At 30.5% G+C, this 14616-nt stretch overlaps 1 protein-coding gene across 1 annotated transcript in view; it reads right to left on the bottom strand.

The window, feature by feature from the left end:
* Positions 1 to 2324: 2324 nt before the first annotated feature.
* The window catches only part of ssp7 (short spindle 7), a 16436-nt gene continuing 4144 nt past the window's right edge, over positions 2325 to 14616 (bottom strand). The window contains exons 2-3 of the mRNA XM_014424304.2: positions 5647 to 5779; positions 2325 to 2688 (exon numbers count right to left, since the gene is read on the bottom strand). Of these exons, the coding sequence (XP_014279790.1) occupies positions 2595 to 2688; positions 5647 to 5779 (227 nt within the window). The 3' untranslated portion in view covers positions 2325 to 2594. The remainder of the gene's footprint in view (positions 2689 to 5646; positions 5780 to 14616) is intronic.

Here is a 14616-nt window from a genome sequence, read left to right on the forward strand (position 1 = left end):
AGAGTTTTAATATAAAATAAAAATCACAATCAGTTTGAGTGTGCAAAATATCTTCTATAAAACTTGAAATAACAATACACTTCTATCAAAAAAAGAAATTAAATAATTATGAATCTTAAATAATTTAATTTAGTTAATTATATTATTTTTGGTATAAAGGACTTTATTATGGTTGTTTGTTTTTTTAGTGGTTTTTATTTTTAACTCATAATAATAATCAAAATCATTAATGGAAACAAATTTTTGATCAAACATTGAGCTCAATTTTGTTTATATATAAAAATAGAAACTTATTAATAATTATAATTTGTTGGCCTTTTTATTGGCTATTTTCAATCATTTTTATCTTCATCTCAGTCGTTATTAAAAATTATTTTCAAGTGTACGACTCTTGAATGTACCCATATAACTTCATTTAAATTTCTACTATTCCTAGTTGATTTATGCTCTTTATTTGTCTTGTTTTATCTACACTAAAAATTTAATATTTTGTAGAAATTTATTTTAAAACATGCAGGGTGTTCCAGTATATAGGTTCACCTTCCCTTACCTGTGCAACTTTCAGAATTTCGAATTTGATTTTCAGAGGATCATAACTAAGAATCGTATAGTTACTTTCTGGCAGGTGATTGGCCCAGTCAGAACGGTCCCAATGCCCTAGGACAGCAGGTCCACTGGTGAATTTATCCTGGCCAACAACAAAGCACCAGCTCCTAGGGGAGGTGATCCTAAGTTGTGTACTGTATATGTGATGTACTGTACTGTGGTGCCTGGGGATCATAAATCCCTCTTAATTACGCATAACAATTAACCCTTGCAGGTAAGTAACGTTGGAATTTTCCTTATTCTCAGTTTTCACCAGAAGTGGCACCTACCTGGACCTAGGTCAAGGGTGAGGCTAGAACAAATTAATGTTTAATATTAATGAACAGTTCCAAGCAACACAGTTTTCTGCATTAGTTCCAGAATATTTAAATGCTCTCCAGTGTCATCTCTGGGATCAAACCATTGATTACGATAATCAATGGTAGCACCCTGACTTTCTCAAGTTCATAAAATTATTGTAATTCCTCTCCTAGATCCTGATATCTCCAAATTTTTTTGGTTACTACCTCGTAAAGATTGTCATCCGATAGTACGCCTATTTCTATAATACTTGCACATTTTTCTCTCTTAGAGATTAGCAAAATATCAGGCTTATTATGAGGAATAGTGTGATCAGTGATGATGGATATATAGCCTGACATCCCGTCTATCAATGATCGCTTCCGGGCTGTACTTGTGGTAAGGCCTGATGTCATTCAGAAGCTTTAGTAGATACTGCTGCTAGACCCTTGTGGCAACCCTACAGCCAGTAGTTTAATCAGAGATAATAATCAATAATTTAATTAGACTATATTTATTCATTAAAATATATTAGTTAATTTAAATATATTAATTAATTTGAATAAATATTAATTAATTTGAATAAATATTAATTGATTTGAATAAATTAATTTACCACTTATGTTTTCTTAAGTTTTCAAGAATCATTTGCCATCAAGCCAGACAATATGTCCAATTCAACATTGATACATTAGATTTTGCTTGAAATGCCAAATAGATGATTTTGGTCAAAGACATGTAGTGGTACTTTTTATTTATTTATTTTTACTTTTGTAGCTAATAATATGATAAAGTTTAATAAATAAATTTAGAACTTGCTATTACAACAAACAATTTTATTAAATTTAAAAAAATACTCAATTACTTTAATTGAGCCTCTGAGAGCAAAAGTGTGAATTGATAAGTCAAACATTGAGTTTTGAGATAATCAAAACAAAAGAAAGCCACAAGAAAGAAGACCAACTATTAAATGCACTTGATATTAATGCAACTCTTTTTCAAACAATTTTATTAAATTTAAAAAAATACTCAATTACTTTAATTGAGCCTCTGAGAGCAAAAGTGTGAATTGATAAGTCAAACATAGAGTTTTGAGATAATCAAAACAAAAGAAAGCCACAAGAAAGAAGACCAACTATTAAATGCACTTGATATTAATGCAACTCTTTTTCTCTAAATTGCTTAGTTATTCTAATCTCTTATTATTATTATTATTGTGCAAATTTAAAATTTAAATTCTGACAACATAAGTAAACATAAACTGAATGTCAACAGTTATGGAGGGGGGAGTCTGAGATCTTATACAAGGTAAAATATAATGAGAAACAAAAATTTTAAAAACAGACAAAAAGAACTTGAAATTTATTTAACTATCACCATTAATCTTAAAAATACACATTAATGTCCTTATTTCAAGGACACTGTTCACATTTTTGAAATTACATAAAAATCATTCCATGATTTACTTAACCTTCCATATAGATATTGTGTCTAACAGCAATTCAAACTTTTAAATTAAATTAAACAGTAATAACTAATTAATTAATATTTAACAATGTTTACATTTGATCTCAAGATCATATTTGTTATTCACAAGTAAATATCAAGTATTTAAAACACATTTATAAAAGTAATTCTTCCTGAAGGTCATCCACTGTGACACCATAAATTCTGTTTTCTCATCGCTGCAATTTATCCTCAAAACTTTGCTAACACACTGGTACAGGACAACACGCAGGATATGGTTTTGTTCCATTTGGTGTCACGACCTTGCATGGTGGTTCAGCTGCAACAACACCGCAACTGGGAAAAGAATAAATAAATAAAAATATGAAAACATTGCCTTTTGTATCTTACTATCATTTCTCCTTCTCCCATACAATGAAAATGTTATATATTAATTCCATGCTTTTTAATTACTTTTTTAAAATTTATTTATTTACAACTGTACAAATAATAAATACAATAAGTAAATATGTAGTATGTTTCATTTACACTTGAAAATCTTGGGAAGGAACCACCCATTGGTGGTACTTCAAGCATTAATTTAAATTAGAAGGTCCTGTGGCTATCTTCTTTTCAGACACCTCGGAGGATTATCAGGGATAGTTAAGGATGAAAGATTAAGAATTAATGGGTTAGGATGGGTAAGGAGTTTGGAATGAAAAGGCACATATCTGTTTTAGGCCAAATCTGCAACGAATAGGATGTTAAGGTCTTTGTGGATGAGTTTATTTGTAACGTAATAAGGAGCATCAAGGATTTTAAGTAGGATTTTGGATTGTAAGGATTGGATGCAGGATGAATTTGATGGTTTGGTAGAGCCCCAGAGCTCAATTCCATATGTCTAAATTGGTCTGATTATCGTAGTGCATACTAATTTTTTGTAGAAAGTTTAGAGCGTTTGTCAAGTAAGTGTTGTAGCAATTGGAATCTACAAGCAGTTTCTTGTCGTTTCGGTCTTGTGTGTGGATTTCAAGTAAGTCTCTTATCAAGATGGAGTCCTAAATACGGAATCTGTTTAACAGGCGTTAGTGGAGTATTTAGAAAAGATACTGTAGGACAGGAGGATAGAGGTTTATGACGGAGAGTAAAGGTGATCTGATGGGATTAGTCAGGATTTATTTTGATTTTCCATTTTTGACTCCATTCTTCAATAGATGTTATGTGTGTTTGTAGTGTTTGTGATGCATTAGTTGGGTCGTTGTTTACAGACAGTATACATATGTCATCAGCGTATGTTGTTAGGATTGTGTTAGGGTGGGTTGGGATGTCAGCTGTATAAACCATATAAAGAATGGGACCTAAGATACTACCTTGAGGAACACCAGTGGACTGAGAAAAGAGAGATGAGTAGGCTAGATTATGATTTACTTTAAAAGTTCTATCAGAGAGGTAGGAGTGGATTATAAGGAAATATGTAGGGGGTTGAAATTGATGAAGTTTATAGAACAGACCTGGATGCCAGACTCGATCAAAAGCTTGTTCAACATCAAGGAAGACTCCCGTGGAGTACATTCCACGCTCAAATGTGGTAGATATGACATCAACCACTCTATATCTACCTGTATGGTAGAATAGGATGTTCTAAATCCAAACTGGTGGTCAGGATTAACATGATATGAGTCAAGGATTGGATAGAGGCGTTTTAATAAGAGTTTTTCTAGGATTTTGCCCATAATGGGGAGGAGTGAAATAGGACAGTAGGAAGATGGATATTCAAGTGGCTTGGAGAGTTTGGGAAACATTTTTATTATGGACAGTTTCCAAGGGTCGGGGAATAGGTGGATCGAAGGGTAGCATTATAGATATAGGTAAGGAATAGAATGGCTTTACGAGGGAGCTGTTTCAGAATGTGTGCTGTGATAAAATCGTGGCCAGGAGCTTGTTTAGAAGGTAATTATTTTTATACAAGGTAATTGGATGATGTTCATTATTTCTGAGGGATGAAAGGCATTAGGAGGAAGGGTCATTCGGAGTGGAATTGTAATCTCTGCTTCAACATGTTCAAGATGTGTTGGATTAAGGATATCAGGATGGGAGTTAAAAGTTTTGAAGAGGTGTTCTATTTAATTACAAAAATATAAACTAAAAATATTTTTAGTAAGTATAAAGCAATTAAATGGGTTTTTACTATGATGGTTCTAGTATTAGTATTTATTTAAAAAAAAAAAAAAAATGTACCTATTTATGTTAAGAAAACACTGTAGCATGAATTTGTCTTGCCCCTTTGTTCACTTCTGTTCATGAAAAGTCCAAAACCAACATGGATAGTCTAGGGGGTAAGCACAGACCTTAGATCAAACCTTAGTGATTTTAAAATACTGTTACTATTAAAACTTAATCCATTTATTAACTCTAAACAGCATTGATGACCGGTAAAAAAAAAAATTTAATAGAACCCCAACTTTGATGAATTATATTCAACTTCTTTAACAACAGCCAACTCAGCATGCTATCAAAATCAGAAGAGAAAATAACATCCAATTGAACAAAGACACATCATTTCCTTCTCAAATACGAAATCCAAGATCCTTTACAGGTTTTAGTGTTTTTTGGTTTATATTTTTTTATTTATATATATTTTAATGATGTTTATTGTGTAATTACATAATGCTATCGTGCAATAAAGGAATGCCTCTTAAAACTATTTACCAACATCAAAGAATAAATAATGATTTTTTTTATTGGAAAATATTATGCCTTAAATTTATTTATAGCAATATCTATGATCCTAATTTGATTTACTAGTTATGAATAATCAATCTATTTCTTGTAGACTATTGATATTCACAAAAAAGATATGCTTTAAACTAAAATTATTTTGTAATTTTAGGATATGCAGGTATAGACACAGTTCCACTAGTTGGGATTTTTGTGACACTTAATGTAACATTCCTATCAGGTATTCCACAACTCTCCATGAATGTAAATCATATCAATAGATACCATATATTTATATTTTATTATGACAACTAGTATACTATTAAATAATATTTATAAACTAAATATCACTTGCGCACTTATGTGCTGAAATAAATAAATAATATTTAGGCACTGTGTAGAATAATAACTTATCCAATAGTGCTAAAAGAAATATTGGGACCTGAACATTCCATGCTACACATTCCCTATTTACTCAACTTCATAGATTTCTATAAATTTTTATATTTAACCCTTACAGCTGCTCCAGACTCTCTGAGACTTTGTATCAATTTTAAAGTGGTGGGGGTACCTTATTAAAGGAAAAAAATTAATCACCTGCTGTGGTGAATCAGAGGAGTCCCTTGAGAATCTGTAAGGCAGCGTTTCTGTACACAGTGTGATGTGTCATGCCATTCCTCTCCAACTTTTTTCTTACCCTCAACTTTGTCCACACAGAAAGGTGCTTTTCCTGTTAAACCAAAGGAAATAACATAATATGAAAAGAAATAATGTAATTTGCATTTAGAGTTGTTACAGTTACATTTACATATGCTATGTACTACAATATGAAAGTTGAAAACCAAACATTAACTAATTTAATGACAAGAAAAAATTTAAAATATTGTTTTTGTTATATCTTCTTGATGAAATCACCCCAGATGAACACTATAAATAATTTTGATTTTATACAAGATCTGACCATCATATATTTAGCATTGCTTAAATTTTAAAATTTTTCACTGTTTAGGTATTATTTAGTCCAGGAAATTATTTAGGAGGTGTGGAGCACAAGAATCAGAAGGCCTCAGACAATGTGTATTCAAGGTAAGGTTAGAATAACTGGGCAAGAAGTGTATTAATAGGAGGAGCAGCTATATTTCAGAGTTAATCTACTATTCACATACAACAACAAATATCTAATGTAAATACCCCTAACACTAGATATTTGTAGGATTCTGGCCACTCAATAGTTGTGTACAGATGCTGTCTAGGATTATTAACCCTTGGTTGTGGATATAGGTATGGAGTAGAATAGAAAGGAATGAATCTCTTACTATGAACAGGCTATTGAGGGTTACTGCATGCAAGAGACTAGCTTAAAGTGGATAAGTAGAGGGTAGAATTATTATTGTATGTAACATATTAGTGAATATCTCTCTGTACAATAAACCTTATTTATTAATTTAATTTAGCACCAAATTATCATGGTCCACAATACAATATACATATTCTACATTAGGGTACCTTCATATCCCATAGTAAGAGACAGTTTTTTAAATGTTTGAAATATAATAATCTCAGATCTTAAAATAAGCTGCAAACACAAAAGTGTTCAGAAATAAATGTGGTATACTGTTTGTAACAATTAGCAAACATGCCATAAGGCAATATGAGTTTTATAGAGTTTTTATCGCATACATGCCTGTTTCATTTAATCTGCTTACACAATTTTGATGTATATATATATGTTTATTATTTTTTTTTTTTTGTTCAGTTGGCTTTATAGACCTTGTAGATCTTTGGCTGCCCAAAATAGCCTTTTCAATATGCCAGCCTGTCTTAGGCTACTGTTTTCCAGTTTGCTACATGTTGCTCTTTTGCATCTTGGTTGATTATGATGATATCTATCTGGTTTTTGGCCTCCCATTTGGTCTCTTGTCAACAAAATACATATATATTAAAGGATGAAAACCGATTATCATCACAGTTCTACAATTGAAGTAGTTAATTTTAAGAATTTCAAAAAGGAAATATGCGATTCTTTTCATCTTTTCTAATGTTCTTCTATGACTTTTCAATGTACATTTTTTACATTTCCAAAAAATATAGGAACAGCCAATTATATGTTAGAAAGAAGTCCTATAATGGACATTTTCCCATATGGCCATTGATAATGAAAAGATTATTGATTCACAATATTGAGTTCTTGAATGACTCAATAATCATTTATAGCTAAAAGAAGGAAGTTTCCATCACAGCTTAGAAGAGTATTTCCATAAGGGAATGTCACAATCCTATTCATCCATAGAGTTAAGATTAATTAAAAGAGAAAAAAATGAATCACAAGAAAAATAAAACTATGTCTGTTTCCACTGGTGTATTTATGAATGTTCTATTCATTCTCAGGATAAGTCAATCATTTACATGATACATATGATGAACTGGTTTTGCAAAATTTAGGGAGGGTTTTATAAACAAAGGCAAAGAGTATATGTTTTTGTTAATAGACGCCATGCCCAACTGTTTTAAGAAAAAAGGAACATGCCTGTTCTATATTTAGGACTTATAAACTTCTTTATAGAACCTCAATTGGTCAACATTTGAGACTATAGTTCATTTACAAAACCTAATTCACACTCCAAAATACATCTATTTACTACATATATATAAACATATTTCAAATGTTATTCCTGATTGCAAGGATCAATATCGATTATATCAATAAAAAAAAAATATTTTTTTTTAGTATGATCCAGACATCGCTGTTTAATTCTCCTAACTTCAAACTGTCCAAGACACCTATCCTTTAATGTTTACACTTTTATGTGGTGCATACCAAGATTAATTGTAAAACTAGTTTAATGAGTCTCTACAGAAGTCCCTTAAGGATATGGTTGAAATATTACATTGAAAAATTAACATCCCCTTTTGGAGAAAAAATACAGTACACCTGGCATGAGAGCTCAGAGAAGAAGTTTGAAACTGGAGTATTTGTTTCTTTCTTAATGAGTCTAATATTTATATGAGACATGAAATAACTTTAACATTTCACCAAACAATATATTTTTCTTTGACCCTACCATAGGTAGATAAGCTTTATATTCATGCAGGAAGACAAAAAAACATTTTGTCCTCAAAATCAAAAATTGCTTCTTGGATTTTATGTTTTGTACAACAAGAAAATACTATGGCCTTATCTATAGTCAAATCCATGTAAGTTATAAAATCCACTACCATTAACTCAACATTTTGAATTTTTTTAGGAATTGTACTGGCCTTTATCTTGATTGTTTTATATCAAATTCCATTCTTTCTTAAGCCATGTGCAAAGGTATTTTCCTTGAATCACTTGTATTTCCTAAAAAGCTCAACCCATTTGGCTCATAGTTGGTTTAAATTTGGAAATTAGTGTAATAATGGTTTAGTATCAATGACATTAAACTCCATCCTCCAAGTTTATTTGCGCATATGAAAAAGTATTTGCCCTGTCACGCTTAAATTTAAAAAAACACTCATTTCGTAGATTTTAATATCAAATGAAAAATTATTGACATTGAAATATAATTAATTATGAACCAGATAGAAAAGGTGAGGAAGCTATACTATTTATATTTTATACTAGCTATGTACTTGACAGATGTTTTTTAATGTTACAATCATTTGAAATAATACTCTAATATTTACTAACTGAAATTTTTAAAATATTTTATCATTATTCCAGTCTCTTGTTCACATCTCTACTCATCATATCAGCCCTGATGAAGACCTACATTGTGGGTCGAAACATCGCTAATGAATAAATAGTTGAGGACTGGTTTTTATTCCTTCTTGTCCACAGCCCTGACCATCTTCTTGATATTCATTCATGTTCAATCATTTATATTTATAATATTAATACTTAAAGTACATTATTTAAATATATATTAAGGAATAATTCTTTATTGTTTAAATTTCTTGACAGATAATGAATGAAGAAAAGAATTAATATTAATTATTGTTCTTTATAAATTAACAAAAAGCTATTCAATGACACAAATGTAGACAAAGAGCAAACTGTCAGGTAGCAAACAGGAGCTAGTAATGCTATACAATTAAAGCTCTGACAATGACTCTTTTATGTGATACTCAAATGTTAAACAGCTAGGTGCTTGACTAGTGCTTTATAAAGTTCTCATCGATTTGGTATTTCGTCTTTCTTGATAATACGCACGATAATGAGGTTCTTAGTAAAATATAAGTACAAAGAAGATGAAAACAAAAATGAACAAATTGGTATTTCCATAATTGGCATTCAAAGGAATCCAATGTTAGTACTTATAATTTTTCTAGAGTAATCAAAAACTAAATTTAAAAACTTAGGTGCGCGCACATAACTCACTACTCTACTTTGCGTTGAAATAACAGCTCGCTTCATATTGTGCATCTTCTATAATATTCAAGGTAGCAAAATTTGTCCCTACTTGCTTCCATTTAATAGTTAGGTTAAAAAAAAATATTGCTGTTTTCGTTTTCTCAGGGTATGGCATGACAATGGTCAAATATTTGTGACTATCGTCGTCATTACAACCGTGGAAACACGAAAACATTTATTAAACATTTAAACCTTGCTTGCTCAAATGACTATAAAAATAAATAAAAAAATTTGTTTGCGTTTACCATTAGCTGACGCTTTTATCAAGCCTTCTGGAATAGCTGGAGGCTATTTTTATGCTTTATATTATTACGACAAGAAGTCTTTTACCGCGGTTGAATATTTTATTTTAATCGAGTTTTATAGCCTTTTCATATCAATACCCGACCGAATCAGCGTGGCTGCCGCTGTTTAACGTTTTCAAATACTACTTTGTAAAATGTGATAGAAGCCAACCAAGCTCACGGACAAATATGGAACAATAACAAAAGTTTTTATAATTTGGAATGTTAATTGTCTACATTAGGTAATTTTTTTAATATAGTAAATTTTACTGCATTGTTTTCGTCGAAAAAGAGTTGTTATTCGTGAAACGTATGACCTGGTCCTAAAAATATCCAGCATGAACCGGTATCTTCCTCAACAATAGCATTTAATCTACAGGGACAATCTCCGTCAACATTATTGTCCCTACGTCCCTTGTCTTCAAGGAAATCTTTCTTTTAGGATTTTTTTATTTAAAGTATGATCTGAAATAAACCTTTATACCTATACAAAAACTGTTATTCCTACTTAATGTTAAGTGATTAACCAACCGGTTTGGGCGATAAATTGTATAATATGTTCTTCATTGTCTAATATTAAATCCTAAAATTATCTTGGAAAACCTTGTAAGACAGCTGACTTGAAGAAATAGGGAACGAACAAACTCTATGAAATTTTGAGTAGTAATAATCTCTATTATTATTTGTTACAAACCATATTTATATTCGCAAAACCAATACCTTACTCTATCTAATGTGAGCTCAAATATACTGAATTCCAGAATCTAATCATGCCTTTCAATACAAATTATTTTTCATTTAAAAAGATTGGAGGAAGAATGTGACAAGACATAATTTTGTGCTAAATGCTCCTTTAATCCACAATAAAGCAATTTTTATGTGAATTTATATAAAAGAATAATTCAAACATATTTACCTATTATCTACTGGAATATGAATTCTAAAAGCAGGCTAGTGAATTTGGGTATGCAAATTGAAAAATGAAAAACCCAATTATAATGAATGGATTTAATCTCTTTTTTGTAAGGGGGAGAGGAATTTTTAACCTCAATATTATTTCACTAAAAGGATGGGAAACCCTTTCTTACCTCGACCCATTTGGATCTTTTGAGTTTCTTACAACAATAAGTAAGGTTTTCACGTTATAGGTTCCGCATTTTTGCAAAACCGTTAATTTCACAAAAAAAAAAGTCAGACAGCAGCTAAGTGTTTAGTGGTCAGCTCAGGGACATCTACAAGTGCACCAATACAGAAAGCTATTGAGGAAATGACAGCCTGGAAATGAGTTCTGCACCGATATTAGGAAAGAAAGGGTAGGATAAAAAGTGAGAAATACGAATATATGACATACTCTCGGCATCCCAAGAGGAATCACAAAGCATTTGGAAGGTACTTTTTCCAGGATCAAGGGAAACCCAAGAAGGAAGAAGAGGTGGACCTTGCTGAAGATTTCAATCCACAAGTGGTAGAAAAACAGGATATTTTGGATTTGTGTGACATTATTCCAGGACCTCCAAGAACATCGTACAGCTGATAACCTTATCCACCAAAAATACCTAATCATACCAGGAGTAATCTATTTGTAAATTTTGTAATCATTATTTTTTTTAGATCATTCGTATTTTAATGACGCACCTTTTTAGAGATACAAGTGGAAAATCGAAAGAAGGGACTGCCCTCTTCATCCACGTTACGGGATGTGTACAGGTGGGGACTTTAGTATGCCCATCTTCCCAAAGTATCCTTAACAAATTACCGAATTCAGGTTAATGCCCTTCCTCCAAGTTCTCTTCAAGTCCTTATGAGATGTTCATTGACTGGACTATTAGGCGGATGGAACGCATTGCTGACAGACACATCTCCATCATGTGAGGTCGAGAATAAACTAATAATAATAAACAGTGAGGTATTAGAAAAAAAAATTGTTTTCTTTAATATTAATTTTCTGATATTATGAAATAAGCTCATGTGATTATAAAATAATTATTAATAAGTAGGCTGTACATGGTTACATAAATCTAACATAAATTTGTCTTGTTGAAATAATAGTTATTAACTCAAAATAACAATTTTTTTTTAATATTTTGAAAAACAAGCACCTATACTATTAACGTAAAAACAACTATTATGAATGTGGTAATTGAATTGAAAGAAAAAAAAGGATTTTCCTTTGGAATATATTATAAATTTTACCCATTTCAAAAAGAAATATATATTTGCATTTGTTGAAGATCCGTTATAACAGATGAATTGCTGACTCATGGTCTTAAGTTATGCAGATTGTCGTTTCTGAGTTGGATATTTCGGTCGCGTTTAGTTGAGCCTCTTGTGGACACTGTGCTAGTACGGCGTATTTTCGTCTTACTCTATTCGTCAATTGAACCCATTATAGTTAAACATGACATTGTACTCGTATACCACACTGGAATTTTTACCATTTCAGCTTTACAATGTTAAATAATGAAATCATTTATTGTCAGATAATCAAATTTCTATAATTTGCTTTGGTATTCAATAAGGCAACAATAAAATTATCAAGCCTTAAAAAGAGTTTACGGACTTAAAATAGCTCCTTTTTAGAATGGATAGCTCATATATGACATTAAACATAACAGGTAACCTTAAAATACCAAAGGTAGTAAAAGGTAAGACACAACACGAATTACTTTTCTTTTTCACAGTAATGCACTTACTAACACTTCTTATTTCTGTTTTAGAGGGTTCGGAAAAAAAAAAAAAATTAAAAAGAGTTTAATGTTTTTGTCTTCATCAATTAATAATCAACACTACTTTTATAAATGTATATAAATTATTCTCTGTATACCACATGACACTTTTTAACTTTTTCCTATTTTTAATTTATTCTTTTGTAAATTATATTATTTATTCTAATTTTTTGGGTCTAGGAATATTTAAGGTCCATTAAAACGTATAATGCTACCTTTTTATTTTATACACCATTTATTTATTTCTTAAACTTTCTATTCCAAATCTCAGGTAGGAGAGGATAACTGGGGTAGTCGATTTTTTTTTTAAAATGGTTATATGGATGTTTATAAATAAACATCAATGTTTGACTACTAAAGTATCAAATCACCACAATCTTAAAATATTAATCATTTCTATTGGATAAGTAGTTGTCAATATTTCAAGTTAAATAATTTTCGTAGAGAATAAAATCTTGCAACGAAATGCACAAAATTATATTTATATTTCGTATATTCAGAAAGTGCATATGGAACTCTTTATTCAGAGTTTTATCGATGTAAGATTAGTTATAGAATGTGATTTTAATAATATATTTACTGTCATAGAGTCTTAGATCTGTCAATAATTTTATATACTTCAAGGAGAATATATTGCTAAATATTGTTGAATATCGGGATTAACTGTAAATATTCCATTATATTAAGTGTTCCGCCCCTCCTCCACTTAATAAGAACGTACTATCATTAAAAAAGTCATTTTATGACATTGAAATCAGGAGCACGTTCTTTATTTTAAAAATACCGTAAATACAACCATTTTCTTAGTTTATATGTCTTAAAATCCATTATATATAGTCCTACCAACCGGTTATATTATTCAAAATGCCTTCATTTGTTAGGTGTGTATGCTGGAACGATGGAACCGAAATATTGGATCGGTACATTATAATAATTGTAATAAATGAATAGCTGGTTGAAGAAGATGTTGACTTGAGCAAATTATAATTTTTTTTAAAAGTAAGAAATACACCTTATAGTAATGTTTAATTTCTTTCAGTGGATATTTCAATAAGAAAAAAATAATAATTCTAGCTTGATTATTTTTCTGAGAACTCGAAGATCTAATATTGCATAAGTTCAATGATTCATTCATTTCCAACGCCTACAAAGAACGACACAATATCACCTACACATTTGTTTGAAGTTCAAAGTTGTCTGTGTGGGATGACTTTCTCAGGAAGTACGCCATTTTTTACTCTATTGGAATTGATGGTCAACGAAGATACTTCAAGTATTCCTTTTTATTTAAAACCACAATGCTCGAAACCGTAAAATCTCAGTATCAAAAATTACGGTAAAACAGGAGTCGATAAGTAATATTCATAACAGTAGATATTGTCTCTAATACACATTATTTATATCTTTAATATTAAATGTAGGTAAAACGTTTTCACCTATTTTTCAAAGAAAATGGTTACATGTTAGAGATTGTTGAGTGACGATGGTATTGGTTTAGTATTTATACTGGTTATTTTCATTAAAATTTACTAATTGATAAACTTTAAAGTAGAACGGTTTAGTAAGTTATATTTTTACTATGGATAAAATATGTATATAATGCTTAACTACTTTATAAAAATAGAATAATTAACTTACGAAGGATATCTCGTAAAAGGTGGGAGATTGATTAAATAGGTGATAGAAGATCCCTATTACAAAAAAAAGCAACAAAAAGTTTATATAGAGTATGGTCCAATTCTCAACAGAAAATGAGAAAATTGATTTTTTTTAAAACAAGTCACGTTCTTTGCTAAATAAAATCTGATGCAGTACGTCCATTACACAACTTTCACTTACCATCTATTTATGTCCCCAAGTTTTAGTAGATTGGTGGGCTCGTATTCAAGTTATAGCTATTTTTTTAAATTTTAGAAGATGAGAAAGGGAGAATATTTTGAAGAAAACATTGATTTTTCTGTTGCTATGCAAATAAATATTCAGGGATCCTGAGATGGAAATAACTAGTATTAGCTTTATTCCTACCAAGAATACACCACTATTACGAAGTTGTAAATATACGCTCGCTATAGCGAGAGAGAGATAAGGCTGTCTAGGTTTTTTTTTCCTCTTTGAACCTGTTTATATTTTTCTGATTTTATCCTTGAATTATTTAGTATAAGAA

The sequence above is a fragment of the Halyomorpha halys genome, unplaced genomic scaffold (genome assembly GCF_000696795.3).
Source record: "Halyomorpha halys isolate HHAL.00 unplaced genomic scaffold, Hhal_1.1 Scaffold462.1, whole genome shotgun sequence".
NCBI classification, from domain to species: Eukaryota; Metazoa; Arthropoda; class Insecta; order Hemiptera; family Pentatomidae; genus Halyomorpha; species Halyomorpha halys.